The sequence below is a fragment of the Danio rerio genome, chromosome 15 (assembly GCF_052040795.2).
Source record: "Danio rerio strain M-AB ecotype USA chromosome 15, GRCz13ab, whole genome shotgun sequence".
In the NCBI taxonomy this organism is placed as follows: Eukaryota; Metazoa; Chordata; class Actinopteri; order Cypriniformes; family Danionidae; genus Danio; species Danio rerio.
Genome location: NC_141035.1, coordinates 37750287 through 37765350, shown reverse-complemented (window position 1 = coordinate 37765350; position 15064 = coordinate 37750287). Strand labels below are relative to the sequence as shown.

General features: G+C 35.2%; 1 protein-coding gene across 3 annotated transcripts in view; it reads left to right on the top strand.

Annotated features, from left to right (window-relative positions):
• The window catches only part of dhx16 (DEAH (Asp-Glu-Ala-His) box polypeptide 16), a 33916-nt gene extending 20621 nt beyond the window's left edge, over positions 1–13295 (top strand). For 2 of the 3 annotated variants that reach the window (XM_087282491.1, XM_087282492.1), the window contains exons 15-21: positions 285–447; positions 2599–2717; positions 6100–6167; positions 7867–8029; positions 9683–9844; positions 11057–11230; positions 12953–13295. In XM_087282491.1, the coding sequence (XP_087138617.1) occupies positions 285–447; positions 2599–2717; positions 6100–6167; positions 7867–8029; positions 9683–9844; positions 11057–11230; positions 12953–13081 (978 nt within the window). In that variant the 3' untranslated portion in view covers positions 13082–13295. 3 annotated transcript variants of the gene reach the window in all.
• The last annotated feature ends 1769 nt before the right edge of the window (positions 13296–15064 follow it).

The following is a 15064-nucleotide window of genomic DNA, read 5'->3' as shown; positions in this document are numbered from 1 at the left end:
GGGGTCACCACAGCAGTATAAACTGTCAACTTATCTAGTATATGTTTTACACAGCAGATGACTTTCCAGCTGCAACCCATCCATACACACTTATTCACACACATACACTACAGCCAACTTAGTTTATTCAATTCACCCTGATTGCATGTTATATATTGTACATTTATCATAGGTTTTGCTGTGAATAAAGCCAATGCTTTGCTGATAAGCCATTAAAACATGAATAAATATATGTTGCTTTAAATGTGAATTAATAGTGAGTGATGTGTTTTATTATGATGCAGGCCTCAGCCAATCAGAGAGCTGGCCGTGCAGGCAGAGTGGCTGCTGGGAAATGTTTTCGGCTGTACACTGCCTGGGCGTTTAAACATGAGATGGAGGAGACCACTGTTCCTGAGATCCAGAGAACAAACCTGGGCAATGTGGTTCTGCTGCTCAAAAGTCTTGGTAAGAACGAATGAATTAGTTTTTTTTTTTCATGTGTGTGAATAGGAGTAAAACATACCTGAAATATTAAGACACATAAGCAGTATTTAGATATGCATGAATACCATTTCATTTAATACAAAACATTTAATACTTAAAAGTACCTGAATTTAAAACATATGGATTCAAGGCATAGAAGGCACTTAAGATCAAACATAGATCCTTGAAAGTGCTTGAAATAAATATGAAATTAAATTTGTTTGTGGTTTTACTTTAACAACTGTGATCAATTTAAAATCGAATCTCTATTAATAACGCTGACAAACAACCACATTTCATCAATATTTCAGAAACCGCATTTCAGTATCACTTGTATTGAATTCAACAAATTTCTTTAAAGTTCTTTAAAAAGGACTTTTTTAAACTTTACTCTGACGTTTTTTATGCAAATTTATATGCAAATAAAATGTTAAGTACAGTAAGGACTTTCATGACGCTACATATTCAGGGGTGTGAATTACAAGGGTGCTTTATTCAAAATGAATGACGCTTTAAAAAGTCCCTGAAAGTCTGTTCGGAAAAATGTGGGAATCCTGTTTTAAAGACAGTTTTTTTTAACAAGTATGTAAAAATTAGGACAGTTGTGTAGTAAAGTTGTAAAACTATTTTATGCAAGAAAAGTTTGAGATTTCAGTCTGACAAAAAGAAGTCATATTTTATCATGTGACTTTTGGCTGAGAATTGTTAGAGGATCATTTTTAGCTGATGTGATGCACCTGGTAAAATATGTGTGGACTGACTTCATAGACTTAAAAAAAAGTTACTTATGTTGTTTATTTACTGTATTTAATTGATCAAAAAACAATATAAATTGTAAATGTATGAAATATTTTCACAAAGTAATGGTTTTCTAATTTAATATATTGTCATTAATAATATATTCTTTTGATAGACTACATATTTGACCTCATTAGTCATCAGTGTCGCATGAATTTTTACAATTCATTTGAATATTAGGATTTAGTGGTTATGACATATTACTTAGTATCAACAGGGTATCCGTGGAGTCTTAAAGTCTTACTTTTCAAAAAACTAATTTTAGACCTTAAAGTCTTAAACTTTTTATTAAAACTTTTTTAAAAAAAAAGTTAATTTAATTTAATTTAATTTTTTTTATTTTAAAAAAAAAAAATTTTATTAAAAAAAAAATACACAATTCCTCATGATAATAACAGCAATATAGCCCCTTACATAGACTTCCACTTACATAAAAACTATTCACTGGAGTAAGTGTGAGTAGACATAATATTTAGAAATAGGCATGAAACTTAAGGTATTAAAACAGAAACCCATTAAGTTGAATAGGAGTCATTTAGACCAAAAGCAAACAACGATATATTTTTAATTATTTGAGTAGTTTTCTTCATAAAAAAAATACTTTTAACAATGTTAAACTAAGTTTTTTTTTAACATAATGTGTCAAAACAACTGCAGTTTTCTTGTTTTGATGAAAATGTTTTTCTTGTTTTGATTTGATGAAACTTGCAGAAACCCAGATCAGTTTTTAAAATGTATGTGCATCTATATTTAAATGGTTTACATGCAAATCTCCAATTACAGTGAGCATTTTTCTTAGCCCCTTACGTTTGTGTTCAGTTATTTCACATTGAAAGTGATGAAATGACTTAATCTAGACATAGGATTTTGCATCTGAACTCTTCATATTTTTGTGAACTCCTTTCTTTTTTCTACAAAATGTAATACTTAAAAATTATAATGAATTTACTGTCACTTTTAATAATATAAATACATCCCTGCTAAAGATTTATACTGTCACCCATCAAGGATACAGTATAATGATGACAACGTCTGAATGCTAAAAGTACATCTAATATAATCACCCCAGACTAGCTGGTTTTAATGACCTAGAAAGTTAGCTCTGAATGACATACACACATGCTTACGTGTCCAAATACTTGGTGGTGTCATTGTACTAAAGTATTAATGTTACATGCCTTTGTAGTTATTTTTATCTTGATGGATCGTGTCAGTTTTAGTAATTGAATTGTTCACGCATGTGTAAAAAGATCTGACCCTCGTTCTTTTTCTGAAATCAAACACACATTGTGTACATAAGATCTAATGTGTTTTTTTCCTTCATCTCTGCTGCAGGCATAAATGACCTGATTCATTTTGACTTCATGGATCCTCCTCCTCATGAAACTCTGGTGTTGGCTTTGGAGCAGCTCTATGCTTTAGGCGCCCTCAATCACCTCGGCGAACTCACTAAGGTGCGATTAAAAAAAACACACACATTAAAACGCTTTTATAGCCATATAATTATTCTGTATTAGATTGTGGTTTCAAAAAACATGTGGTTTTCTAAAACCTTATGAACTTGGTTCACTCAGAATTGTGTTTACTATAAAAAAAGACATAGACGGGTGGGTGTCAATCAGGTCAAGCCATTACAATGAACTGTTCAACACAGCATATTAAATAGAAACAGATTATTGATTGGGACATCAATTCTTTTCAAGAACTGGAATTATTTTCAAGAGCTGTCCCTTCCTTATAGGATTGAGTTGTAGAACTAACTAGCTCGTCTTAAGCCCTGTTCACAGTGACTACGTTTACATGAACATCCATAATTCGATTTTATTGCGTTTAAGACAATACTCTAAGAGTCTACCATGTAAACAGAGATTTTTATTAATTTAATTATCTTAAGGTCATAATTGAACTAAAGAGAAATCAAATTTAGACGTGTGGAGTATGCTGATTTTAGTCGCATTATTGAAGTGCAGTACAGGCATGTAAACACCTTAATCGAACTATTACCGTCATGTAGGACTTTTTGTCGCGTTTTGCAACAGGATAGTCCACAAACACACCCACATGGCTGTTTGACTCTCTACCCCTCTCTGTGGTCTGCACCTACCCAGTCAGTGCAGACCACAGACACCTGCATTGTGAAATGCGAAGGCTTTTTTTCTACCATTCAGCATGCGGTATGAACTTCCATTTAAACAACACTCTTTCAGCAGTTCATAGTTGCATCCAATATCTCGCTTGTCACAGGGGTGTGCATGAAATGTTCGTGAATGAAAGTGAAAATGCCAAACTGCAGCGAAAAATTAAAAATGAAACACCTGGAATTACATGCAACTTCGGAGGAAATGCGAATTGCGCCGTGACGCAATGATGCTAATCGAATTATGTGCTGTAACATGTAAAAAGGGATCATGAAAGTAACACTCAAAAAGCAACTCATGTAAACACCTTAGTCTTATTATTGTCTTAATTAGATTAAAGCAAATAAATTGATTACTGATGTCCATGTAAACGTAGTTGCTGTGAGATTTTAACCACGATTTTGTCATCTGAGTCAATTTTGGAAAATCCTAAATGATTCCTGAAATCCCAGGCTAAAATCTGTGATCTTTGATCGTTGGTTTGACATGTTTACAGACAGCCGCCTAATGCCCGTTGCAATCAGATTTTTCCTCAGATGAAGTTCTAGCAGTGTCAGAAGATTTCAGACTCCGAATTTGATGACGCAATCCGTGCGACAATTCAAATGACTGCGGGGAAATGTCAAACAGTTTTATCCTCCTGGTTTTGTCATTGAGACACGGCGTGTGCAATATTGCCGCTACAGATTGTTTACGTTTGCTGTGAGGAATCATTTCAGAATGCGGGATAGTGAATGTGTCACAGATGGATGAGGTCAAACTTCGGGGATGTTTTCTTTTGTTTTTGGCGCTATTACATTGTCGTTCAGTCTGACTTTATGACTGCTGAGATCTTATAGTGCGACATGGGAGCCATATTCGTGCACTCTGACATGCTACAATTGTTCAGGATTATAAAAAAATCGCACGGTGTGAGCTGGCCTTTATATGCAGATAGGTAAGCTTATCCTATACTATAGAATATGGTCCAACTGCTTAAAGGATTAGTTGACCTAGAACATTTAATTTCCTCACCATTTACTAACACTCAAGTGGTTCTTAACCGAATATCCAGACGTCACGCTTTCTTGAAATGTTTTAGGAAACTACTTAAGACTCATCTTTTTATTAAAGCATTTCATTTATGATTTATCACTGTCATTTTTAATGCAATTTGTAATTGTGCTTATTTATTGTTTATATTGATTATTGTGGTTTGTCTTATTTTTTTGTCTTCAGTGTTTGGCACTAGCTTAACTACATTTCTCAGTAGCGTGGCAATAGTGTCGCTACTTTCTAATTCCAATAATTTTTCAGTAGCGCAGTAGCATCCACAAAGCTAAATTTACAGATCGCAGACTAATAAGTGATGGCACTGACATTCACAGAGCTGTGAGGTCGGTGTCTATCAGGTGAGAGTAAATCCATATGATGGCGAGAAGGACAATTTCTTCTTCCTGTTTCGCTGTTGTTGACAATAAAATTTTTGGTGTGTTACTGCCACCTCTGGTTGGTGACATTGCCAACCAAATTAAGCTAACACAAGAAACTTGCTTGATGGAAAGATGATGACTGTGGGAGAGGAGTTATTTCTGAAGCAGGATTTTGTGGACTGGTTTAGCATAGGTTTTTTTAATGTGGAAAATGTTTGATTAATCACTTATGGAAATCTTCCAACGTCTAGCTTGTACCATCCAGGCCTTTGATCAATGTTAATGTCATCAAAGAAATTGGCTTGACACAAACAGAAAGCTGACAGGTCTGCTGCGCCAGTAACATGACTGAATGCACGTGCTTCAGTCCACTCATACTCATGCAGTGGATTATAAGAAAAATTCTGTTTGTTAGTTTTGATCTTTTTGACTACGCTATGGTCTCATCTTTTTTTCATCAACGATAATGTGCTTTTGTTTCATTTGATGAGCAGATGAGAGTTTTCAAAGTTTTAAGTCACTGTTACTAACACAGAAGACCTCTTTGCAGGGCATCTGCTGGGTTTTAAAAAGTCTTAAAATGTCTTAAATTTTAGGCCTTAAAAAGTTGTGTTGTAGGTATTAAAACATTTTAAACAAGTCTTAATTTTCCTATGTCCATGAAAAGCTGCCCAATCTGTTATGTGATTGGAAAAACACATCCAATCACATAACATTTCGTCTCAATACAAGTTTTGACAAAAGTTTATTTAAATAGATAGACTCTCGTTACCAAAATGGTTTAATTATCTTTCTTACATTAACATTTGTTTTTAATGATTTTTTAATGTTTTAACTGGGCCATTAGAAGAAGAAGAAGAAAGTCTTTAATTTGACTTGAAACCTGTAGAAACCCTGTCTTTGTGTCAAGCTATGGGCAACTAATATTTGCCACCCTTATTTTCATTTCACAAAGTTAAAGGTTCACCCAAAACTGAAACCTCATTAACACGCCCTTTACTTGTTCCAAATCTTTTTGAGTTTCTTTCTTCTGTTAGACTGCAAATAAGATATTTTAAAAAATTCCTGTAAACCTGTAACCCGTGACTTCCATGGTAATTGTTTTTCTACTATTGAAGTCAATGGTTACAGGTTTTCAGCATTCTTCAAAATATCTTAATTTGTGTTCAATTAAAGAAAGAAGCTCTTAAAGCCACTTGATGGAGAGTAAAATAAGTACATTTTCATTTTTGCGTGAGCTATCTCTTTAAAACTGGCTTTGACCTGTTTTTGTTGTGTTTTAATAGCTTGGCCGAAGGATGGCTGAACTTCCTGTTGACCCGATGCTGAGTAAAATGATTCTGGCTTCTGAACAGTAAGTCTAATCTTTCAAAAAAACATCCTTAGTTTTCTTTTTTAGGGTGTCCGTAGAGATTTAAAAAGTATTAAAAGTCAATTTACAGAATTTAAAGCCCTTAAAAAGTCTTAAATGCTATTTTACAAGGTATTAAATTGTGTCAGTATGCTAAAGTTTGCCTGAATGTAATCTGCGTGTATCGGGATGCTGTGCAGTTTATGAAATCAATAAAATCCTGCTAGATTTGACATCACGCTGATTTTTTTTACTGCCGTAGCCAAGTAAACACAGTTATTCCTACTGTTATAGATGCTGATTTTTAAATAATATTTTAGTTTAGGATTAGTTTCTTACAATCAGTATTTAGTAAATACACTCACTGGCCACTTTATTTGGTACACCTTGGACCCCCTTATGCCTTCAGAACTGCCTTAACCATTTGTGGCATAGATTCAACAAGGTACTGGAAATATTTCTCAGGGATTTTGGTCCATATTGACATGATAGCATCACACAGTTGCTGCAGATTTGTCGGCTTCACATTCATGATAAGAATCTCTCACTCCACCACATCCCTGTGGACTGTGAAGGCCATTTGAGTACAGTGAACTCATAGTCATGTTCATAGTCTGAGATGATTCACGCTTTTATGACATGGTGCGTGATCCTGCTGGAAGTAGCCATCAGAAGATGGGTACACTATGGTCATAAAGGGATAGACATGGTCAGTAACAATACTCAGGTAGGCTGTGGCGTTGACACAATGCTTAATTGGTACTAATGGGCACAAAGAGTGCCAAGAAAATATCCCCAACACCATTACAACACCACCACCAGCCTGAAACGAAACGAAACGAAAGGAAGGATGGACCCATGTTTTCATGTTGTTAATGCCAAATTTTTCACCCTACTATCAGAATGTCGCAGCAGAAATGGAGACTCATCAGACCAGGCAATGTTTTTCCAATCTTCAGTTGTCCAATTTTGGAGACCCTGTGCACATTGTAGCCTCAATTTCCAGTTCTTACCTGTTCTTAATTTTTTTGTCTTGTTTCTAGTCCAAATATCTAAAAAATCTAAAATCAATAAGAATTTTCTAGACAAGCAAAACATAATGTCTTGTTTTCAGAAATAATATGCCAATATTAAGTGAGTTTGTCCTTAAAACAAGCTAAATAATCTGCCATAGGGTAAGCAAAATAATCTCATGTCAAAAGGAAAAACAAGATTATTTTGCTTACCCCATTGGCAGATTATTTTGCTTGTTGAATTTTTAGATGTTTGGACAAAAGCCAAAAAGTAAAAAATCATTTTTTGCAGTGCAGGAGTGGCACCCGGTGTGGTCTTCTGCTGCTGTAGCCCATCCGCCTCAAGGTTGGACGTGTTGTGCATTCACAGATTCTCTTTTGCATACCTCAGTTGTAATGAGTTATTTGAGTTACTGTTACCTTTCTATCAGCTTGAACAAGTCTGGTCATTAGAAATTTGCGTTAACAAGCAGTTGTGCAGGTGTACCTAATAAAGTGGCCGGTGTGTGTATATTGTAATTAAAAATGTTTGCTAATGCTACCGGTTGCAACCTAAAGTGGTGATGAGGTCTTAAATGTATGGTAAGAGTCTTTAAAATGGTCCTGAAAGGTATTAAATTTCACTCTGATTTCTGTATGTACCCTGTTTTCGTTGGTCATTGATTGCTTATTGATCTGTCTCTCTGTAGATATAAGTGCTCTGAGGAGGTGTTGACCATTGCGGCCATGCTGTCAGTAAACAACTCCATCTTCTACCGGCCCAAGGACAAAGTGGTCCATGCCGACAACGCTCGGATGAACTTTGTGGTACCAGGAGGAGATCACCTAGTGCTGCTTAATGTATATACACAGGTGTGTTTATGAGTGTGGCGCTCGAATCAGAAGTCAATCTGATAGCTGAGGCTTCGCACGTTTTTTATGACCTGCCAAGTGTGTAAAGTGATCCATTTTGTTATTGTCAATCTCATTTAGTGTGACTTCCTTATGGGAGACGTGCAGCAGGCAGATAGTCAAACAGGTTCTGCAAGATCGTGCAGGCATGTGTGGGTACATGTAGATGCTGTGGCAGGAAGTTCTTGTCTTGAACAAATATAACTCTGGAATGAACAGCCTTTTGTGAGAACGATTGAAAAGTCAATTCCAGCACAGCATTTGGGCACTCAGATGTAAATCAGTAAACTACAGAATTGCTCAATGAGTGATGCTATAGATCAGTTTGTTTATTACAGTTGAATTATTCTATGGTCTGTTAAATTCTTGATTCCCATTGGCTGGAAGTTAAAATTCAATAGTTTTATTTGTTTAAGTTAAAACGGTTTAATCATTAATAAAAGGTAGTTTCAGTCAGTTTTGCTCACAGTTAATAATAATAAAATAAATCCCCTAGCCTCAAATGTTAGTAGAGACCATAGTAACTCACTGACAGTTGCCTACTTGCTGTGTGCTAAAGGATTTTAGATACAATTCGTAGAGCAGGGATCACCAAACCGTCCTGCAGATTTTAGCTCCAGCCTTAATCAAACACACCTAAACAAGCTAATCAAGGTCTTACTAGGTATACTTGAAACACTCAAGCAGGTGTGTTGAGGCAAGTTGGAGCTAACTCTGCAGGGCACCAGACCTCCAGGAACGAGATTGGTGATCCCTGTCGTAGAGACTCCACTTCATTTTTGTTTGCCTCAGCGTCTTGCATTTAAAATCCTTTAACGCACTCCAAATGACAAATCAATGATTGATTATCCCTGACTCATTTGATCCTAATTGTGTTTGACTTTTGAATCTCACACAAGTTTGTCTTACAGTCAGTTGAAGCTTTGAAACTCACCTATGCTTATTTTTGTTTTATATACAGGGTGTCCGCGGGGTCTTAAAAAGTATTAAAAGTTGATAAATCAATTATGAGAAAATTAAGGCCCTTAAAAGGTATTTAAAAATGTTAATCGCGTTTTTATGAGGTCTTAAATTTTGTTCAAGCGTTGTCCAAAGTGTTTGACTGCAAAAAAGCATAACTATATTTATTTTTCCCCTAATATTAACAACTGTGTGGGCGTTGAGCTGCTACCAATGGAGGAGCAGAAGCCACGTTTTCTCCACCGTAAACATTTATTACTCAGACAGAAATAAACAAAATAATATCTAGATATATAGTTGAGGACATGCTACTGTTATCTCTCACATTGTCCCACAACAACATTAAAATATTGTAGATTTGTGTACAAGGTTATGTTTAATTTATATTCATTTGACTTTAGATTTTTTTAAAGTAACACAATAGTTACTTTACCTAGTAATTAGTTACTTTTATAATTATGTAGCTCAGTTACTACTTGTGAGAAGTAACTATAGCTAATAACTTTTTTAAAGGAACATGCCCAACACTGCTCATAAATATTTGTGGCTGAATCAGTAAAAGAAAGTGAAAAATGGGTTCATAAGAGTCTGTGATCATGCATGTTATTGTTGCCATGAAAAAAAATGTGTTTATTTTCTGTCTTTCTCTGTCAGTGGGTCGAAAGCGGTTACTCTACTCAGTGGTGCTTTGAAAACTTCATTCAGTTTCGCTCCATGAAGAGAGCTCGAGATGTCCGAGATCAGCTGGAGGGGTTGATGGACAGGATCGAGGTGGAGCTGTGCAGCTCCAATGGCGACAGCATGCCCATTCGCAAGGTGATTTCCTCATTTACCTTTACATTGCTTCCTTTTACACATTTCCTCCATTGATATTGTGGTTAAAGCCTGCTTTGCATGTGATTATTATCTTAACTTTATGGTACCTGGAGTTTAGCGTTGTAGACTGATGTTTTGAGACACTTTCACTTATTGGTCTGAAGATGTGGCAAAAAAGATTGAAGCAGAATTGATAGAGCTTAAATCATTCTATGGCACCAGAGTTTTTGGTCTAGGTTACAGCTTTTGATGATTGTTGAGCAATGATGTCATATTTAAACAAATTTAAAAAGGGGATTACAGTTTGAAGGGAATCAATGTCTTGCATATATTTGTTTTTTAGTACTTCCTGATCGGAAAGAGACTTTTGTGGTGCTATGAATCATCAGTATTTAAATACATGTGTTTGACATTAGAACATTTCTGCAGGGAGACAAACACAGTAGCTGAATGCGTACATATATGTTGACTGTGTGTTGCTCTGTTAAGCAGATGCATTACTGTTTTTAAAGGTGTTTGGAATTGATGAATCATGTTAGGTGACTAAGAATAATTCCTGGCATGAGTAACAACAATGTGCACAAATCCAACTTGACTGATTTCAGCCTCAATGGAAGAAAAGGGTGGACCATTCAGATACAATGAATCAGGCTTATGTACACATTTGACTAAAGAATTCCACAATTGACCAATCAGAATCAACAATTTTAGAACGCTGTACATATTTGATTATAGAATGCTACAATCAGCCAGTCAGATTCAAGGATTACAGAGAACTGTACACATTTGATCATAGAATCCACAATTGACCAATCAGCATTAAGTATTTCAGTGCACGGCACATATTTGACTATAGAATGCTACAATTGGCCAATTAGTATTAAGTATTTCAGCGCACTGTAAAAATTTGGCTATAGAATGCCACAATCGACCAATCAGAATCAAGGATTTCTGAGAACTGTACAAATTGGACTATAGAATGCCACAATTGACCAATCAGAATTAAGGATTTCAGAGAACTGTACATATTTGACTATAGAATGCTACAGCTGACCAATCAGAATCAAGGATTTCAGAGCACTGCACCTATTTGACTATAGAATGCCACAATTAACCAATGAGACTTAAGTATTTCAGAGAAGTGTTTAATGAACTTATACATTACAATGAATTTTACCTAAATGTTTGTGCATGTTTTTTTCCTTCTTCCAGGCAGTAACTGCGGGATATTTCTACCATACAGCACGGTTGAGTAAAGGGGGATATAAAACGGTAAAACACCAGCAGACAGTTTACGTCCATCCCAACAGCTCACTGTTTGAGGAGCAGCCGCGATGGATGATCTACCATGAGCTGGTCTTCACCACCAAAGAGTTCATGAGACAGGTGAAGACTGCCTTCACTTTTTTTTTCTGTTTAATTCTTGAGGTTAGGGATCTGAACAGACTGGTTTTTAGTCACTTGTGAGCCTGTAAAAACACAACAACACACCTAATACAAACAAGCTTCCTCTCTGCATGGTTCTAAAACAAAAAAATTAAGAAAAGAGTTATAAGGTGAGTCAAAATAATTTTCTTCTTTGGGAGAAAAACAGTTGCATTATGTAAAATAAACTTTAAGGAAAAAAGTAAATATTGTGAGAGTCACAATAGTTGGAGAAAGTGAGATATGTATGGAGTTGCAAGAGGAAAAATACAAAAATGTGAGATGCCAACTCCAAAACTTTTGTCCAAACAATTGTGAATTGCAGGATGTGAACTTAAAATTTTGACAAAATAATTGACCAATCAGAATAAAGTGTTTCAGAGCACTGTACATATTTGACTATAGAATGCTACAATTGACCAATCAGTATTGGGTATTTCAGAGCACTGTACATATTTTATTATAATATGCCACAATTGACCGATCAGAATTAAGTATTTCTGAGCATTTTGCATTTTTGACTGTAGAATGCCAAAGTTGATCAATCAAAATTTAGTATTTTAGAACATTGTACATATTTGACTACAGAATGTCACAGTTTACCAATCAGAATTGGGTATGTCAGAGAACTGTACATATTTGACTATAGAAGGCTGCAATTGACCAATCAGTATTGAAGATTTTTGAGCACTGTACATATTTGACTATAGATTGCCACAATTGACCAATCAGAATTGGGTATTTTAAGAGAACTGTACATATTTGACTATAGAATGCCACAATTGACCAATCAGAATTGGGTATTTTATGAGAACTGTACATATTTGACTATAGAAGGCTACTATTGACCAATCAGAATAAGTATTTCTTGAGCATTGTGCATTTTTGACTATAGAATGCCACAATTGACCAATCACAATTAAGGATTTTTGAGCACTGTACATATTTTATTATAAAATGCTACAGTCGACCAATCAGAACTAAGTATTTCTGAGTACTGTACATATTTGACTTCAGAATGCCATAACTGACCAATCAGAATTGGGCATTTCAGAGAACTGTACATATTTGGCTTGGTCTGTCTCTTCGGTCATCTAACCAGAGACTGTTATGCATCCCTAAGTCGAGGCTGAAATGCAGAGGTGACCGTGCCTTCGCAGTAGCTCGTCCTAGGATGTGGAATTCTCTGCCCCTCTGTATTAGATCTGTTTAATCCCTGTCTGTTTTTAAATCTAGGTTGAAAACTTATCTCTTTGATTTGGCATTTTATCAGTATTGTTTTTTCTGTTTTGAGTTGTACTGTGCATTGGTCAAACTCTGGTTGTGTTAAATATGCTATGTTTAATTAAAATTGACATTGACATTTGATTGTACAAAACTACAAAATTCAGAATTGCGGGATTTGAACCAAAAATTCCAACAAAATAATTACAAATTTTGAGATTTAGGCTTTGAATTCTGAGGAAAAAGTGAAAAACTCCAAGATATAGAGTATATATATATATATATATAGAGTATAAATTGTGAGAATAAAGTAAAAATTTCAAGACAGAGAGTCAGAATTTTGAGAAAAATGGTGGGAGTTAATGGTAAACACTTTTGTAAATGGTAAACACTTGGTAAAATATTTCTTCATAAAATATGAAAATCAGCTTCATTCTAAAAGTTTGACCTTTCTTTCAGGTGATCGAGATTGAAAGCGGCTGGCTGCTGGAAGTGGCTCCTCACTATTACAAGAACAAAGAGCTGGAGGACAGCAGCAGCAAGAAAATGCCCCGAAAACAAGGCAAAGCCCGCGAAGAACTGGGCTGATTCTCAGATAAGATGAGAAAAGAGACTCTCCCACCTAATATTGCTTCACAAACAGTAAGAGATCAGCAATGTGGGTCATTGTTGAGTGACCAGACCAGTCTCCTTTTGCTAATTTGCTGATCTATAGAAAGTATTTTGGAGACTCTTGATTTTATGTTTCAGCTAGCAGTGTCCTCATGTGTTTGAATGAGGAAATATATTTTTTGATTACAGATATGCATGTGCCTTTGTATTATTTTTATTTATATATTGATATGACTGCTTTTTGAAGAAAATGTGAAGGTTATTGAAGATGATTAAGATAAAATACCACACTGTCAAATCTTTTGATCTTCAGGAAAGAGATCCAGAAGCACAATAGGCATATTAATAGGATAAAATGATGCAGTGTTTAACTTAGGATTTTTCAGTATGAAAGGAGAAGGTTGTATTAATACAGAAAGGTTAATAAGTTACAACAGCCACTCCCTGCAGATTGTCGAAATATTTGCTTATGGATATAAATTTAGAGCAGACGATTAATCTTTTTGTACATGCATATTTTAGATTTTTAGTAGTTTTAATGGTCAGATTTATTTTTTAAAAAATGTATTTGTAGTTTTAGAAGCTTAATTTTGTCCCTCATAAAGTTCTCATCAGGTTGTTTAATGTATAGCCAGCAGTCAATGATTGTTTATTTCCAGTCATTCGTACGTTTCGCCTAAAGCTCCTGAATGATTAGAAATTAGCTGTTAGTCAATGAGTAACTATAGTAGTAAAATCAGCTGTAGACAGAAATCTCATTTCCTTAACCAGAAATCCATCTGTCACTGTGTTATATGGTCACGTTTTATTACATTATGGTATTTTTACAATACCTCCAAGCACATCAGTTGATCTTGACGAAGATTTTAAAGGTAATCTAGGCCTGAAGATAATTACAGGTCATTGCCTTTTCATGTAACTTTCTAGACCAGCACCGATTTTGACTTGATTTCTTGCTTTAATACTGTTTGATGTGACCAACTTTAAAGGTCCAGTGAAATTAAGATAGATATTACTATCAGTATTTTGGTGTTCAAGGATATCTAAAAGCCAGTGTGCTCCAAAACAATGACACAATTCACGTACAATAAGTTTGTAGTTTGTCACTTTCCCCTAAATGGATCAATGGTTTTATTCATGTCACCTCATACTTCAATTTCTCATTAAATCTTCACCAATCAAATGCTCCTTAGTATCCGACTTGCCCTGCAAGTCAGATACTAAACACTTCTCATTTGAGATACAGATACTAGACACTTCTCATTTGATGCGCTTGAGCTCAACCAGTCACTGATAGAGCGGTGATAAAGTGCTATTGGCTGCTTTTTTAATAGGGGAGGAGCTACTTTGTTTTTCAGTTAAGATTACGTTAAACATTGAATAAAAATGCACATTTCAAAGCACTTCACGCGATCTTTTCAAAATGCACGTTAAAAATGTAGATTTTCAAGTTTCGCTGCTCTCTATCTCACATCTGTGAATCAATCAACCCAATCTCTCCTTAAATTATTATTGTTTTTAGAAAATTAAAAATGGCAAAATAATCATGAAAAAACTTAAAGGAATATTTCACCCAAAATGACCTCTTATTTATTCTCCCTCATGTGGCTCTGAACCTTTATAAAATACTTTTTCGCAGGTTGCTGGCACCCATTTACTTCCATAGTAGGAAAGTCAGTGGTGTAAGCGACCAGCAAGAAAGAAGCTCATAAAATATCTTCTTTTGTGAGTAAATGGTGACAGGGTTAACAATTTTTGGATCAACTTTCTGTTTAAATGCTGATTTATACTTCTGAGTTAAGTGATCGGTGTTGACCAACGGGGCCTGTCTTGCGTGTAGTTGTGCATTTATACTTCTGCGTGCTGTTTGTGTTGCTCTGCAATAACACTTCTGAAACGCTAGCTGGCAGTAGGTTTTTATGTTCCTCTGTGTTGAGTTTCTTCACGAGTACTTTGTTT